A 14,491-nucleotide genomic window follows, 5' to 3' on the forward strand; every position below is an offset into this window, starting at 1 on the left:
AGCTGTGCATGACCAAGTCCCACCCTTTGTGGCAACTTCCACTTGCCATTTGGCTTTGTTTCTCCTCTGGACACATCCTTGCACACTTATATATGCATCTTACACACATACACACACATATCTTACACACGCATCTATAGATATGAATACACATACACTGTACTCTCTCTATTACTCTGTATACACAAGTATGCAATTGATGCTATAGCCAAAGGTGTCACATACCCATATTATATCTGAACACTATACATTTTCTCCCCAACTCTAGAATCATGATTCTCACTCCTAAATACCTCAGTGTGTCTCTTTTAGGAACAAGTCCATCTCTAACACACACGGAAGTCTTCAATGCACAAAACAAATCTACACTAGCATACAACAGCATCTAATACCAGTCTGTATTCAAATTTCTCTGATTATTTCTAGAAGGTCTTTGCTTTTGTTTGGTTTTATTTTTTTGAGGCAGGATCTAAATCTAGCCCATGCTGACCTAATATAGCCCAGGCTGGCCTCAAACACATGATGATCCTTCTAGCTCACACTCCCAGATGTTGAGATTACAAGTGTGTCACTGCCTGGCTTTGGAAGGTCCTTGATAGGAGTCGGTATGGGCCTTGGTATTTGCCTTCTACCTTGAGACAGGGTTTCTTGTTCACACCGTGAGCCAGACTAAGAGCTCCCAGGGATCCTTCTGTCTCTACTCCTCGTCTCTTTATGGAGGTTGACAATATAGTCATGTGTCTGACCTTTGTGGGTCAGGGAGACCAAAACTCGGGTCTTCACACATGTGCACTTTGTCCACTGAACCATCTCCACAACTCAAACTTTGTGTTTTTAAGATAGGGTCATGGGCTTCTCTCAGATTCCCAGGGATCCTCCTGCCTCAGCCTTCTGAGTGTTAGAGTTACAGATATATGGCACTATGACCAGCCACCTAACTTTTGAAATATATATGTATGTGTATACACACACACACACACACACACACACACACACACACAATTTAGGATGTCTGATTTGAAGGTCTAAAGGTCCCACCTACCTTTTTATAGGGTAAAATTGCTTTTATAGGGTAACTTGTTTTCTTCCAGTGTTTGCTGTTGTTTTGTTATAGATCTCATGCTAATGCCCAGAGAGTTTTGAGCTCATGGGTCTAAGCAAGCCTTTTCTCCACTCTCCGAAGTAGCTGGGAATACAGGTGTGAGCCACCAAGTCCAACACCTGTATTTTTTTCTAACTAGCAATTAGTACCAGAAGCTTGGTTTGAGTTGTAGAGGGCCACATGTTTGCTATGTAATATACAACATATATTTAGTATTTCTTTTCTTTTTTAAAAATATCATTTACTTATTATTATTTATGCGAGTACACTGTAGCTGTCTTCATACACACACCAGAAGAGTGCATCAGATCTCATTACAGATGGTTGTGAGCCGCCATGTGGTTGCTGGGAATTGAACTCAGGACCTTTCAGAAGAGCAGTCAGTGCTCTTAACCACTGAGCCATCTCTCCAGCTCATATTTAGTATTTCAAACCATTTTTAAGTGTGCAGTGTGCTCAGCAGCATCAGGCATGTTCAAATGTTTGTGCGACTATGACTGTCATCCATTTCCCAAATTTCTATTTTGCTTAATGTTGTATGCCAAGACCTTTCCTAAGGAAACACAACACACACATCTACTCACCCCAGATAGAGATAGACCAAAGTAGGGATACCACTCAGTCCAACTTGGTGAACCATGAGTTTTACTGGGGTTACTTACAGGAATATGGGTAAAGGGGTTATCTACAGGAGCAAAAAATAACTCTAAGACAGCTGCATCACAAAAACCCACCCCAGCATGGGTGACAGCTCACCTGGAGCGCACAGCCAGCCAGCAGACAGCTCAACAGGTTGAATACTGAGAAAGATAAGGGATCAGCTCCCCTGTACTTATGAGAAGAGCTTAGGAGACAGTCTCTTCCTGGGCCACTTTCCAGATTACTTGGAGAGTGTGAATTCCTGAGTAGGTGGGCTTACCAAAGGAGTGACATTTCAAACAGTCTTGATGCATGAGTAGGAGTTTCTGCCGTAGAGAAGCGGAAAGTGGAAATACAGCCAGGGTCAGGCCAAAGATCTCTTTGAGGAACCTTAAAGTAGTGTGGTGTGGTTCCTCTGACTGTGGGCAATAGTTTTGGGAAAGAAGCCCTGAAGGCCCCAATCATGAGTCTGGGTTCCATCCCCAGGTGAATGGGGAGCCCCAACATGGCTTTAAAGGAGAGGGCCACATGGAGCTTGCAGCATGGAGAGGCGAATTTCCTGGTGTCCACTCAGGGTGTGGAGCTGGACTGGACTGCAGACAGGGTTGTATCAGTGGGTATAGTCAGTGGGAAGACAAGAGGGGGAGATGAAGAGGGTAAGGAAAGACGGAAAAGGTGCAGGCTCTGTGCAAGCGCAGGAGCAGCCCGCTCTGAGCCAGGTAAAGCTATCTACTAAAAAACCCAACAAGAGGGGCCAAGAGCCTAACCGAAAGGGCTCTGGGCGTCCATGCTTCAAATGAGACTGATGCCCAGCCTTGAGGTATTAAGAAAGTCCCAAATCTAGATACAGTCTGTCTTTGTCTTGTCCATTTGCCAGTGGCCACTGAGGTGGGCAGGGGAGCTTTGCCCAGCTTCTCCATCCCTACCAATGACCTCTTCAAGACCCCTAGCGACATGGCTGAGGTCATAGAACAATCATCCTCTGCAGAGCACCACTAAGGGGACTTTACAAGTCTCTGGAGACCCACAGTTTGGAAGAGTGGCAGTCCCCTTTGAGTAGTTCCCCGCCTTTGGATCCTCCCGAGGGGGGAAGTGGGACTTCTTCTTTCAGGACATGAATGTCAGGCTTGGTAGTGACTAAGAGGTGCCTGAACTAGTGGGTGGAGAGAGCGCTTAAGAAGCAGACCTTCCTGCCTTCTGGTCATTAGACACCTGACTAGGACACATACATCATGGCCAGCCTGCAGGTCCCACTCCTGGTGGCTCTCGTCCTTCTTGCTGCGGCAATTCAGACCTCTGATGCAGGTGAGGATGGGGAATCGGAAGGTGGACACTAGAGAATCTGGAAAGAGTCCAAGAGTGAGTCTGCCATTGGACCCTATGGCTCTGAGCTAGCTCTGGCACTTCCATGGGCCAGCTCTATCACCTCTTAGAACCCAGATATACATGTTTATAAACTGGGTTGCTAGGAAGGCTTGGCTTTTAGGATCTGCCAGTTGGTTTGGGGGTTGTGGTATGCAAGGCATGGGGATCCTGCTGCCTAGATATAGGGTTCCTGGGAGTGGGTGCAGAGCCCATAAGGTACCAGGCTTGAGTTGGAGAAGGTAGAGTCTTTCTTAAAAGCTGCCCTCCCCCAACACCCAAGGTTTGCTCAGGAGCCTGTGGTGGATACAGGGTCTAGACTCCTAGTTCCCACCATAGCGTCAACACTTCTGCTTTGAGTTGGGCAGGAGAGGGGGTCACAGTGGAGGGTGAGGCAACCACAGCCAACCAGTTGTTGCTCACAGTATCAAGTATCTAAAGAGACTCCATGTAGCAAAACCCTATGGAACTGGTATTCTTCCATGGGCCTTGGAGATGACAGATGACTAGGGTCAGTCAGAGACAGAGTGGGACTTGAACAAGGTCCATGTTGAGACTGTCATCTGTTTGAGCCTTGATTCTGTCTCTGCAAACAGTCTCACCGTGACCTTAGATGCTTGCCTTCCCTTTTCTGAGTTAGCCTTGCCAAGGTAGTGAGAAGAGGAAGGTGTACCTCCAATTCTGTGTTGCATCCATGGGGGTAGGTGGGTCTGCCGTAGGGCTGAGCATTCCACAAGCTCCTGGGAAGCTAGTGCTATTGTCCACAGACTGACCCAAGGTGAGCACCAGGCTCTTTCTGGCTCAGAGGTACAGGATCCATTTAGAAGTCTGTTGATATTTAGACTTTCTGAATTCACTTCCTGGAGTTGACTGTCCCAGAGCGCAGACACTGGGCCCTTAGTGGCATGTCAGAGACTCCCCGGGCTGGGGTGCATGAGGCATAGAAGGTATCCATCAATGTGGAAGAGAATCTTTCCCCTACAGGTCAGCTTATGATCAGAGCTAAGGCTGAAGCTGGTCTCTCTGTGCTCCAACTAATGTCCCCTGGGTACCCTTCCTCTAGGTCCCTATGGTGCCAATGTGGAAGACAGCATCTGCTGCCAGGACTACATCCGTCACCCTCTGCCACCACGTTTAGTGAAGGAGTTCTTCTGGACCTCAAAATCCTGCCGCAAGCCTGGCGTTGTGTGAGTAGGAAGCCAGGGCTTCAGAACCTTGAAGAAAGGGCCTGACAAGTGTGGCCTAAGGGTAGGCAGGATGTATCAAAGTCCAACTCAAGAAGGCTTGGCTGGATGAGATGGTTCAGCAAGGCTTGGGTTTTCTGAATCCCAGAATGATGGTATTATCCCATAGATATTGTTGAACATCTATGACATGACAGAGCTGAGGATGATGGCTGAATAAATAGGTACCACCCCAGCATGGCATGGACCTGTGGGCAGTACATAGCTACAGGTTATTGGTGATGAGAAGCAGTGTAGTTGTAGGGGTACAAACAACATGCCTTGAGCCACTCCCTACCAAGACATTCTGGGTCCTCCCAGCGCCTTGGAATTCTTTGAGGTAGCCATTTTAATCAGAGACATACTACTAAGAGCTGACACCCATAGATGATTGCCCATGTGCCCTGGCTATTTTGAATACTACCCATATGACTCATTCAATATTTAAAGCAATTCTACAAAGAGGTTACCCCCATTTCATAGATGAGACCCAGGCCTAGCAAAGGAAAGGGGACCTAGGCCTAACAAAGGGAAGGGGATCCAGGCTCAGCAAAGGAAAAGAGACCCAGGTTCAGGAGAGGGAAAAGGACTCAGGCTTAGCAAAGGAATCACAACTTAGGCTCAACAAAGGGCAAGGAAAACAGGCTCAATAAAGAAAAGCATGGAGCAAGGTTTCCCAGGCTGCAGGAGGAGCACCTGTATGCTTGAGCAGAGTCTTCGCTTGTGATTCTTCCATTTTTGCCCAGCTTCTTCCACCCCACCAGAAGACTCCTCTTGCTATGGTAGTCCTCTAGCTGCTTCTAATCCCTTAGAACCTGCTGCTAGCCGCATCACCTATTAGATAGTTCTTAGGTTTGGGGTCATGATATCACCTCTTGAGCTCTATAATCCTCTCTCTCTTCCCATAGTTGACTTCATCTCTTAGAGGTGTCTGCAAATGGCAGAGTAGGAGTCTTCCCAAGGTTCTGGCCCCTTCATCTTTGAGACTCTTTCCCACTACTCTTTGTTTCTCAAACACAGAAACATCGTGTGCTGAGCATAAGGCACATAACCCTTTAAGTAGAAACAGCCCTGTGCAGCAATTGTAGTCTCTCTGGTTTCCTTGCACACTGAGGAGGCGGCATGAGCTTAAGGGTCTCTTTAGCATCACAGGACAGCTACAACAAGTGGAAGCCGCAGAGTTCATGGCCTGTTACACAGGAAATGCTCAGTGAAGGACAGACTCTAGGGATCGATTGACTCTAGAAAGAATATGGCTTGACAGATGGAAAGACAGATGCACAGGGTGGGACCAGCCTTGGGTAAACTGCCCAAGAAGCCAAACTCAGGTTGGCCATGGTGGCCCACACCTTTAATCCAGCACTCAGGAGGCAGAAGCAGGTGGCTCTCCATGAGTTCAAGGCCAACCTGGTCTACATAGTGAGTTCCAGGATAGCCAGGTCTGCATAGTGATACCTTGTCTCAAAGAAAACAAAACAAAACAAAAAAGACAGGCTTGGTGTTGCTATTGTCCTCAGGCTCCGCTCACTAGTGATGCAAAGACAGGTCAGGCATGTGGGGAGCCAGCAGCTCTCAGCTGTATGGCTGGACTCTTAGGAAGAAGCAATGGAACAGGAACAGAGGATCTACCACCAGCCAGCCTGTACCCACCTTGCTAACCACAGCTTCAGTGCCCATGGCTGGCCACACTTGCTTCAGGTGTCCCTTGGGCCACACTTGTTGGGTGTCTTAGTTTCTTTTCTAATTGCTGTGATAAATGACTGTATTCTGACAAGAATGACTTAGGGGAGAAAGAATTTCAGAGCCCAGTTCAAGGTGCAGGGCATCACGGCAGGGAAGTCAAGCACCGGGAACTAAAAGCAGCTCATCACATGCCATCCACGCTCAGGAAACAGGGATGAGTGCAAATGCTCAGCTTGCTCTCTCCACTTTATACCGTCCAGGATCTACTGCCCAGGGAATAGCCTACCACAATTAAGATGGGTCTTCTCACATCACTTAAAATAAGATAATCCCCACAGGCATGCCCAGAGGTCTCCCTAAGGGATCCTAGATACTGTCAACCGGCAGTTAACACTACCATCGCCGGCAAACCTAATTCTCCACCAGATGCTCTGGGACTCTCAAAGAGGCCTGGGAGGGATCTCTTCAAAGTCGCAGTCCAGCCCCACCCTGGACATATTTTACTCCTTCTTCTATCCAGCCAAATTTCTTTACATCTGTGTGTGTACAGGGACAGGGAGCACAGGTGCACAAGGTAGGGAACACCGGGCCATGGGACACACAGAGTTGTTGCAAGAATTAGTGAAGCCATTATAAAGGGGGATAGGAAACTGCTCAGTCAGTAAAATGTTTGCTGAGCAAGCATGAGGACCCAAGTTCAGATCCTTAGCTCTCATGGAAAAAATAAAAAAGCCAGATGTGGCAGCAAGTGCCTATACTCCCCAGTCCTGGAGACGCAAAGATGGGAAGATCTCTCAGTCTTGCTGGTCAGCCAGTCTAGCTGAACTTGAGAGCTTCAAGTTCAAGGAACTGTTTTTAAAAATAAGATGGATAGCAAATGGTCTCTATATGCATGTGCGCATTCCTCTCTCTCTCTCTGTCTCTCTCTCTCTGTCTCTCTCTCTCTCACACACACATACACACAGAGATACACACACACACACACACACACACACACACATAGACACACATACAGGAGAAGAAAAAAACCAATATAAAAAGTTAGGGCCATCTTCTGACACAATTATACACAGCACCTACTATGTGATGTAGCCCTTAGTAGCGTCTACCTTCTTGAGCAGGTCACTATGTTATCTAGATGGTTTCATTAAAATGTCATGCATCTGGGCAAGGCCATCAGTCCCATTTTTACAGATGTAGAAACTAGAGCCTAGAGAACTTAGCTGTCTTGCTAACAAGGAACAAAACCAGAATGCAATCCAGATAGGCGGGCTGCAAGGTAGGTAGGTCCATACTTTCAGCAACAGGCCTGCTAATGCGACACCTTTCTGCTTTACATTTCTTCCAGTTTGGTAACCATCAAGAACCGAGATATCTGTGCTGACCCCAAGCAGGGCTGGGTGAAGAAGCTACTCCGTAAGCTGGCCTAGGGAGGAGGACCTGATGACCTTGGGCCTGGTGTCTCCAGGAAGGCTCAGCAAGCCCTATCCTTCTGCCCTTCCAGCAAGAGCCTTGCCAACAACGCCACCTTTGCTTACCCTATCCCCTGGGCTGTCACTCTGTGAGGCCTCTGGTCCCTCTACTTCCCCTCTATCCCCTCCAACTTATCCTCTTTCAATATGGCAGCTGGGAAGTGCATTCTGGCCAGCCTTACCCAATACCTACTCCCCACTGCTTTAGATGAGACCAGGGTCCTGATCCTATGATGCCTTCCCCATCCCCAGCCTTGGCCCTCTTCTCTTCTTACGTGTACGGAAGACACATATGTTTCAAATACGTGCTACTCAGTTCCTTTCCTGGGAGGTTGCTGATACCCAGCATATGTTTCCTGCTGCAGGCATTCCATCCAAGTGCCACACACCTCCCAAGCTTCCATCAGTCCCAGTGGGCACCCACCAAGCCCCATAATCCAGATTTCCTTGGCCTTCACCAATTCTGGGAGTTTCAGGCTGACCCACTAGGCCCCCAGAGTTAGGCCAAGGTCCCCACCAGAGCTCCTCCTGTTCCTTAGTCTCCAGCATGGGGCAGGGAGCACAGGAGCAGGCCCAGAATCAGATTTCTGAAAGGAGCTGCAGACTCCATCAGTAAAAGGAATCTTCCCCCATCCCTGACTATATCAGTTTCCTGTCAACACAGAGACTCGGGTTGTTAGAAAGAGGCTATGTAGATCAACTGTGAAACCCTAAATTTGCCAAGAATCAATTTCTATCCCTCGCCAACTATATGTTAGGTCTTTTACTTTCTCTGACCCACATGACCTCTGCCTTCTTGCCTGTGTAGCTGATAGTCAAAGTCATGCTTTGGTGTCAGTGACTATCATAGTTTTTGGTATTATAAGCTATAGTTATATTTATATAGGAAATAGGATAAATATATGTGAGGTCAAATAGACGAACTGGAGAGTTTTAGGATCTGGGGGCAGGGAGGGCCATTACAAAATGATACCTCAGAAAGCAGCTAGTTGTGGGAGTTGTAGCCAGTGGCAGAGTTAAGTTAAAAAACTTAGTTGAAATTATTCTTGAGTGGCTGAGGCCAAGACAAGAATTTAGAACTCATTCTTGTTTCCCTGGAGACAACAGTGTCCCAGGAGAGGGAATAACCCTGCCTGCTCCTCTGGAGGGAACGTGGCCTGACTTAGCTGACAGACTGTATTGTGGGCCCGATGGCATTGCTTTTCTTCTCTGAGCCTCAGCTGGCAGAATATGGGACCACAAAGGGCTTGATCCGAACCACAGGCATTGACAGTGCCAGCCACAGCTGTGTCCAGGGCTCATGTCCATCCAGAAGGAGCATCCAGACGACCAGGGCCACCATTAGTGCTACTCTGCCCACTGCCCATGCATGTCCTGAGGGTCCCCTCCTCTCCTACTTCTGGCAAAATAAATGCTCACCAATAGTGCCTGACTTGGTTCCTTGTCATCTGTGTCGCTGTGAAATAGAACGGGGCACCATGGCCTGTGCCACTTACCGGGAAAGGCTTGGCAATTAAATATAAAGTGACTTGTATAGGGTCACCCCATGAGTGGGTAGAAGGCTTGGGAGGCAGCTACACAAATACTAACAGAAAAGCCAGGCATCTGTCCCTGAGCTCCCACGCACCTGGCTTAGCCATGCGCAGGATCACTGCTCACCCCAGGTCCAGAGCTGAACATAGAATGTTTATTCAGTGGAGGAGTTCCATATAAGCACATCCAACATTCCTGACCGGTGGACAGCCTCTGAGGTGGATATCCGGGAACCTATGGCCTTCCCTCGCCCAGCCCTGCTCTCCTCCAGGGTCTGACCCCTCCATGGAAAAGAAGGGAGGTTTGTGGGATGGTGAGAAAGGGGGAGCACCCGTTGGACCATGTGTCATTGCTGGCTTTCCTTAGTGACTGAGGGAGATTTTATAATCCCTTTCTGGTATCCTTGACTCTAAGACCAGAACCGTGTGGCTGAAGCTGCCAAGTTCTGCTGCTTGCTGGGGATGGAACATGGCCCCCTCATTCAAATATATTTTTACCAACTTTTCCCTTTTTTGAATGTTTCCTTCACTGCCTACGCTTAGCTGTCCTAGGACTCACTCTGTAGACCAGGCTGGCCTCAAACTCCAGAGATCCACCTGCCTCTGCCTCCAGAGTGCTGGCATTAAAAGTGTGTACCACCACACCTGGCTCTAAACTTTTCTTTAACTTTTTTTTTCCCCACTGGCTGGGATCTCATCCTGAGGTCACCATTCCCTTTATTCCATTTAGCATCAAGCTCTTTTTGTTTGTTTGTTTGTTTTGTTTTTGTTTTTGTTTCATCTGTTTATCTCCTTGAACACAGGACTTAGCTCCATTTCACTTCCTGGTGCCCCTTTTCTCCTCAAATTGTACATTTTGTATTTTATTTTCCTTGCTCAGCTTGCTCCTTTTCATTATAGATCTGCGTAAGTGTGACCACTAATAACCACACGACAGAGTTCATAGTTTTAAGATTTCCTCTGCCAGTGCAATTAATCCAAAAACTCTTCAATTTAGCCTCAGTCAGATTTTCCTGGACAAAGGCAAAAGGCAGATATCACAAGAGCAATCTCTAGGCCACATGCAAATATTCTCCTCTAAAGTCCTCTGAGCCAGGCCCCACAGTTCAGCTCACCCTCAGCACCTCTGCTTTCCCATGCTCCTAGTGGGTTCCCATTAAGCCCCACTTAAAGCATTCAACTGCTCTCCTAATCCAAAGTTTCAAAGACCACATTCCTCCTAACAAAAGCATGGTCAGACCTATCACAGCAATACTCCAGTCCCTGGTACCAACATCTGCCTTAGTATCTGCATTTCTAGTACTCTGAAGAGGTATCATGACCATAACTACTCTTACAAATGAAATTGGAGCTGAGTTGCAGTTCAGAGGTTTAGTCCATTATTGTCATAGTGGCAAGCATGGTGGCACATAGGCAGGCATGGCACTGGAGAGGTGCCATGAAAGTTCTACATCTGAAGCCATAGCTAGCAACAAGAGAGAGTGACACTGGGCCTGGCTTGAGCGCTTGAAACCTCAAAGCCTACCTCCAGTGATACATTTCCTCCATCAAGGCCACACCACCAATAAAATAATGCCACTCCCTATGACTCTGTAGGGGGCATTTTCATTCAAACTAACACACACACACACACACACATACACACACACACACACACACACACACCTTTCACACTGCCCAGGAAATAAAGAAAAACCATTTGAGCTCAATGTCTTTGTTTTTTCTGGGGTGTAAGCTCCAACTGCAGGCATCCTGAAGGGCTTTGGTAGGCATGGCAAACATTGCTCTGGCAGATCTTAGCCTTCCCCATTCCTTCTGCCTTGCTAAAACCCATTAGATTGCATTCCTTTTTAAGTTATTATTTACTTATTTATTTATTTTATGTATGTGAGTACACTGTCGCTGTCTTCAGACACACTAGAAGAGGGTATTGGATCCCCATTACAGATGGTTGTGAGCCACCATGTGGTTGCTGGGAATTGAATTCAGGACCTCTGGAAGAACAGTTAGTGCTCTTAACCACTGAGCCATCTCTCCAGCCCCCTACCTGTCTATTTATAAGAGTGGCTGGGATCTCTCTCCCTTTCCCTGGTCTCAGGACTCCCCTTCCCCAACCGTTCGGACCATAAACCTAAAAATTTCAGACATCACACCCATGATCATGATAAAAACTTTCTTCTAAACTCCCTAACTCTACTTCTGTCCCAGCAGATTTCAAATCAACTACAAACTGCTCCAGTAACTCACCAGCCCCAGCTCTTTCCTCAGCATCTACATCATGTTCTAGCCTTAGACTACCTCAGATGGTCCCACAGAGCCTGGATAACAAGTAAAGCAGCTGCTCTTCCTGACCTTGACCAACATTCCAGCTTCCTTGGGTCCCTAACAACAACACCCCAATGCCTGCAGGAAACAAGCAGAGAAAACAGTGCCCACTTACCCAACGACACCTAATGACCCAATAGTAAAACAAAGCAGTGAGACTGAAGGGCTCTGATAGGCCAGAGCACAGCAAACACAGCTCTGGCAAGCCTTACCCCTTCCCATTCGCTCTTTCTTGCTAGACTAATTATTCCTAAAGCTACCCACCAAGGTCACTCTATTTGGCCAACCCCTCCTCCTGGGGCTAACCACCAAGGTTCAGCTATCAAAGTATTGAAGTCCAGCAGTCAAAAATCTCTCTTTTGGCCACCTTAATTAACACGCCCAATCAAAACAAACCAATTCATCCTAACTTGGAATTTCCCCCTTTCCCTTTATAAACTGCCTTTTGCCCACAGGCCATGTCTGTCTCTTCTCTAGCCAGAGGCAGTCCTTAGTCCCTCCCAGACAAGCATCCCCTTCCCCCTCTCCCTTGTTCCTTTCCTCCTCTCCTTCAACAGTCTCCTGTCTATGTCTCTTATCCCCTGCCTTTTGTCTCCCCGGGGCAGATGAATCTCCTTTGTGCTGGGAACTTTCTTTTGGTGTGTCCTGTATGGACTGCGGACCTTTCACCTCCTGTCAGTCCTTGTTCCCTTCATGTTTGCTTCGCTGGACTCTAGGACTCTAGGCAATAGTCGCAGATGCAGAGCACTTGCCAGGAAGAAGCACCTGGAGGAGCGCACATCAAGGATGGGGACAGACGCAAGGCTTCTGCAAGGCTGCCAAGGTGCTCTGGCCCCTGAGCCTGAGTTCTCTTTCTGTGAATCAAGGAAGAAATAGTGAGAATCTGGCAAGACAAGAAGATCCAGGCCACCAACCCAATAACAAAGTAGACAGGGTGTCAAGCAGTGACAAGAGCAGAGACATGGCTCTGCACTGGTGCCCACCGCAGCCTGGAGAGTTCTTTTTAGAGACCTCTACTCCGGTGACACCAAATCCTCCCTTCTGGCACAGAAAAGAATTTCAGGACAAGCCAGTGTGAAGCAGACTTGGATTTACTCAAAGGCATTTAAAAGCAGGGGTTAATATAGAGGGGCTCAGAGGGAAAGATAAAACTAAGCACATGGGTGGGGGGGTTCTCAAAGACAGCACTCCCTCCACCCCATCCCCCTGCACTCCTTATCCCCTCGCCCTCCACCCCCCACCCCCACCACATTGTTTTTAATGCATCTACCAGCCTGGTGAGTTTTAAAGCTTTATTTTCAAAGGGTTGCTAAGGAACCCAGATGGGATCTGGGATGGTTCCTGGGGAGCAGGACCACTATTAATAAGTCTCCATCACTCTGAACAAAGTTTGAGGTTTCCAGAGACCATCTGGGAGTGGAATAGACCTTTCCCCAGGTCACAGACACTTCCGCCTGGTGCTTGTTCACTGCTGTGTTAACACACAATGTCTGTCAGGAAGAAACAGTGTTTCTATGTTGACTCCGCACACCAGTGTTAAAGTGCTAGCAAGAGACTTCAACTAGACACGAGACTGAGGCACCTCTCCCTTCCTGTTTCCTTCCATAATCTTCCCTGTCTTGTCTTAAGGACTTCAAGAGAACTTTATCCACAGAAGATACTCAGGTGGCCAAGAAAACATAGAAAAACATGCTTAGCATCACCACCCATTGGGAAATGCGAATACCACCCACGAAAAATACAACAGGAAACCTAAAAGGTAACAAGTGTTGGCAAGAATGTGAAGACATGTGAACTCCTAGGCACAGGTGCTTGGAGCACAGACTGCTGTAGCTGCTGTTTAAAACTATAGTTGTTCTTCCAAAATTAAATGATGGAGTCATGTGATGCCACAGTTTGTTTAGCATGTGGATAATATGTATACAAGCCAAGGGGATGACTATACATTCATGTTTGACACTCTGCAACTGTCAAAAGATAGACATAACCTCAGCATCGACCAGCAGGGGTGTATAGGAAGCAGATGTGGCACAGCCACAGTGGAATGTTATCCAGTGTTTATAATTTATATATTTTTATTTTATGTGCATTGGTGTTTTGCCTGCATGTATGTCTGTGTGAAGGTGTCACAAGTTGTGAGTCACCATGTGGGTGCTGGTGAAATTGAATCCAGGTCCTCTGGAAGTGCAGACAGTGCTCATAACCACTGAGTCATCTCTCCAGCCCCCTTTTTTGTGTTTGTTTGTTTGTTTGTTTGTTTGTTTGTTTTATCAGGACATGGTTTCCTTATGCATATCTGACTGTTCTGGAACTCTTTCTGTAGACCAGGCTGGCCTCACACTCAGAGATTTACCTGAATTGCCTCCTGAGTGTGGATTAAAGGCATGTACCACCACTGCCCAGCTATTATTAAACACTTAAAGAGAAGACTTCTGACTCATGATATTACATGCATGAACTTTCAGGACATTATACTAAGGGAAATAAAATTATTCAGTCACAAAGGATAAGCATTGTATTTTTCTTTTATTGTTAGTCATCCTCTCCCCCCATCCCTTCCTGGAGTAGTGATGGACCAAGGGCTCATTCTTGCAAGACATGTGCTCACCACAGACCTAGAATGTCAAAGAGTCATCAAAAAAAATCTCAAGATGTTTGTAAAATTGTGGCAGAAATTAATGAAACAAACATAAGGTATCAATGAAGCAAAGAGTTGATTCTTTAAAAAGAAAAGACTGGCAAACCTGAAGCCAATTAATCAGAAGAAAGGTAAGGAAGACACAAAAGCACAAAATCTGAGGTGAAGAAGGAGACACCACCACAGGAGATTCAGAAACCCATAAGAATGTGTTTTAAGATTTATATGCATTGAAACTAGAAGGTCTAACAGAAGTATATGGCTTTCTAGATGGATATGACCCAATGATACCTTTAACAAGCAACAAGATTGCAGTAATAATTCTTAAAAATCTCCCAAATGAACAAAAAGCCAGGGCCAGATGAATTCAGTAAAACAAAAAATCTACCAGGTCTTCAAAATAAGAACAAATAACAATATCAAGTTATTCCATAAAACAGAAAAAGAAGAGGGTTAGTAAAATAACTCACAAGATAAAGATCCTTGTTGTGCCAGCCAGCAGCCAGACTTTGATT

At 46.8% G+C, this 14,491-nt stretch overlaps 1 protein-coding gene across 1 annotated transcript; it reads left to right on the forward strand.

Moving 5' to 3' along the window:
- Positions 1–2,749: 2,749 nt before the first annotated feature.
- Ccl22 (C-C motif chemokine ligand 22) lies at positions 2,750–8,913 on the forward strand. Its single transcript, XM_031336993.1, has 3 exons — positions 2,750–3,046; positions 4,167–4,290; positions 7,358–8,913. The coding sequence occupies exons 1-3, from the start codon at positions 2,974–2,976 to the stop codon at positions 7,437–7,439; spliced, it is 279 nt and encodes a 92-aa protein (XP_031192853.1). The 5' UTR covers positions 2,750–2,973; the 3' UTR covers positions 7,440–8,913.
- Positions 8,914–14,491: the final 5,578 nt, after the last annotated feature.

This window comes from Mastomys coucha, unplaced genomic scaffold, assembly GCF_008632895.1.
Source record: "Mastomys coucha isolate ucsf_1 unplaced genomic scaffold, UCSF_Mcou_1 pScaffold22, whole genome shotgun sequence".
Lineage (NCBI taxonomy): Eukaryota > Metazoa > Chordata > Mammalia > Rodentia > Muridae > Mastomys > Mastomys coucha.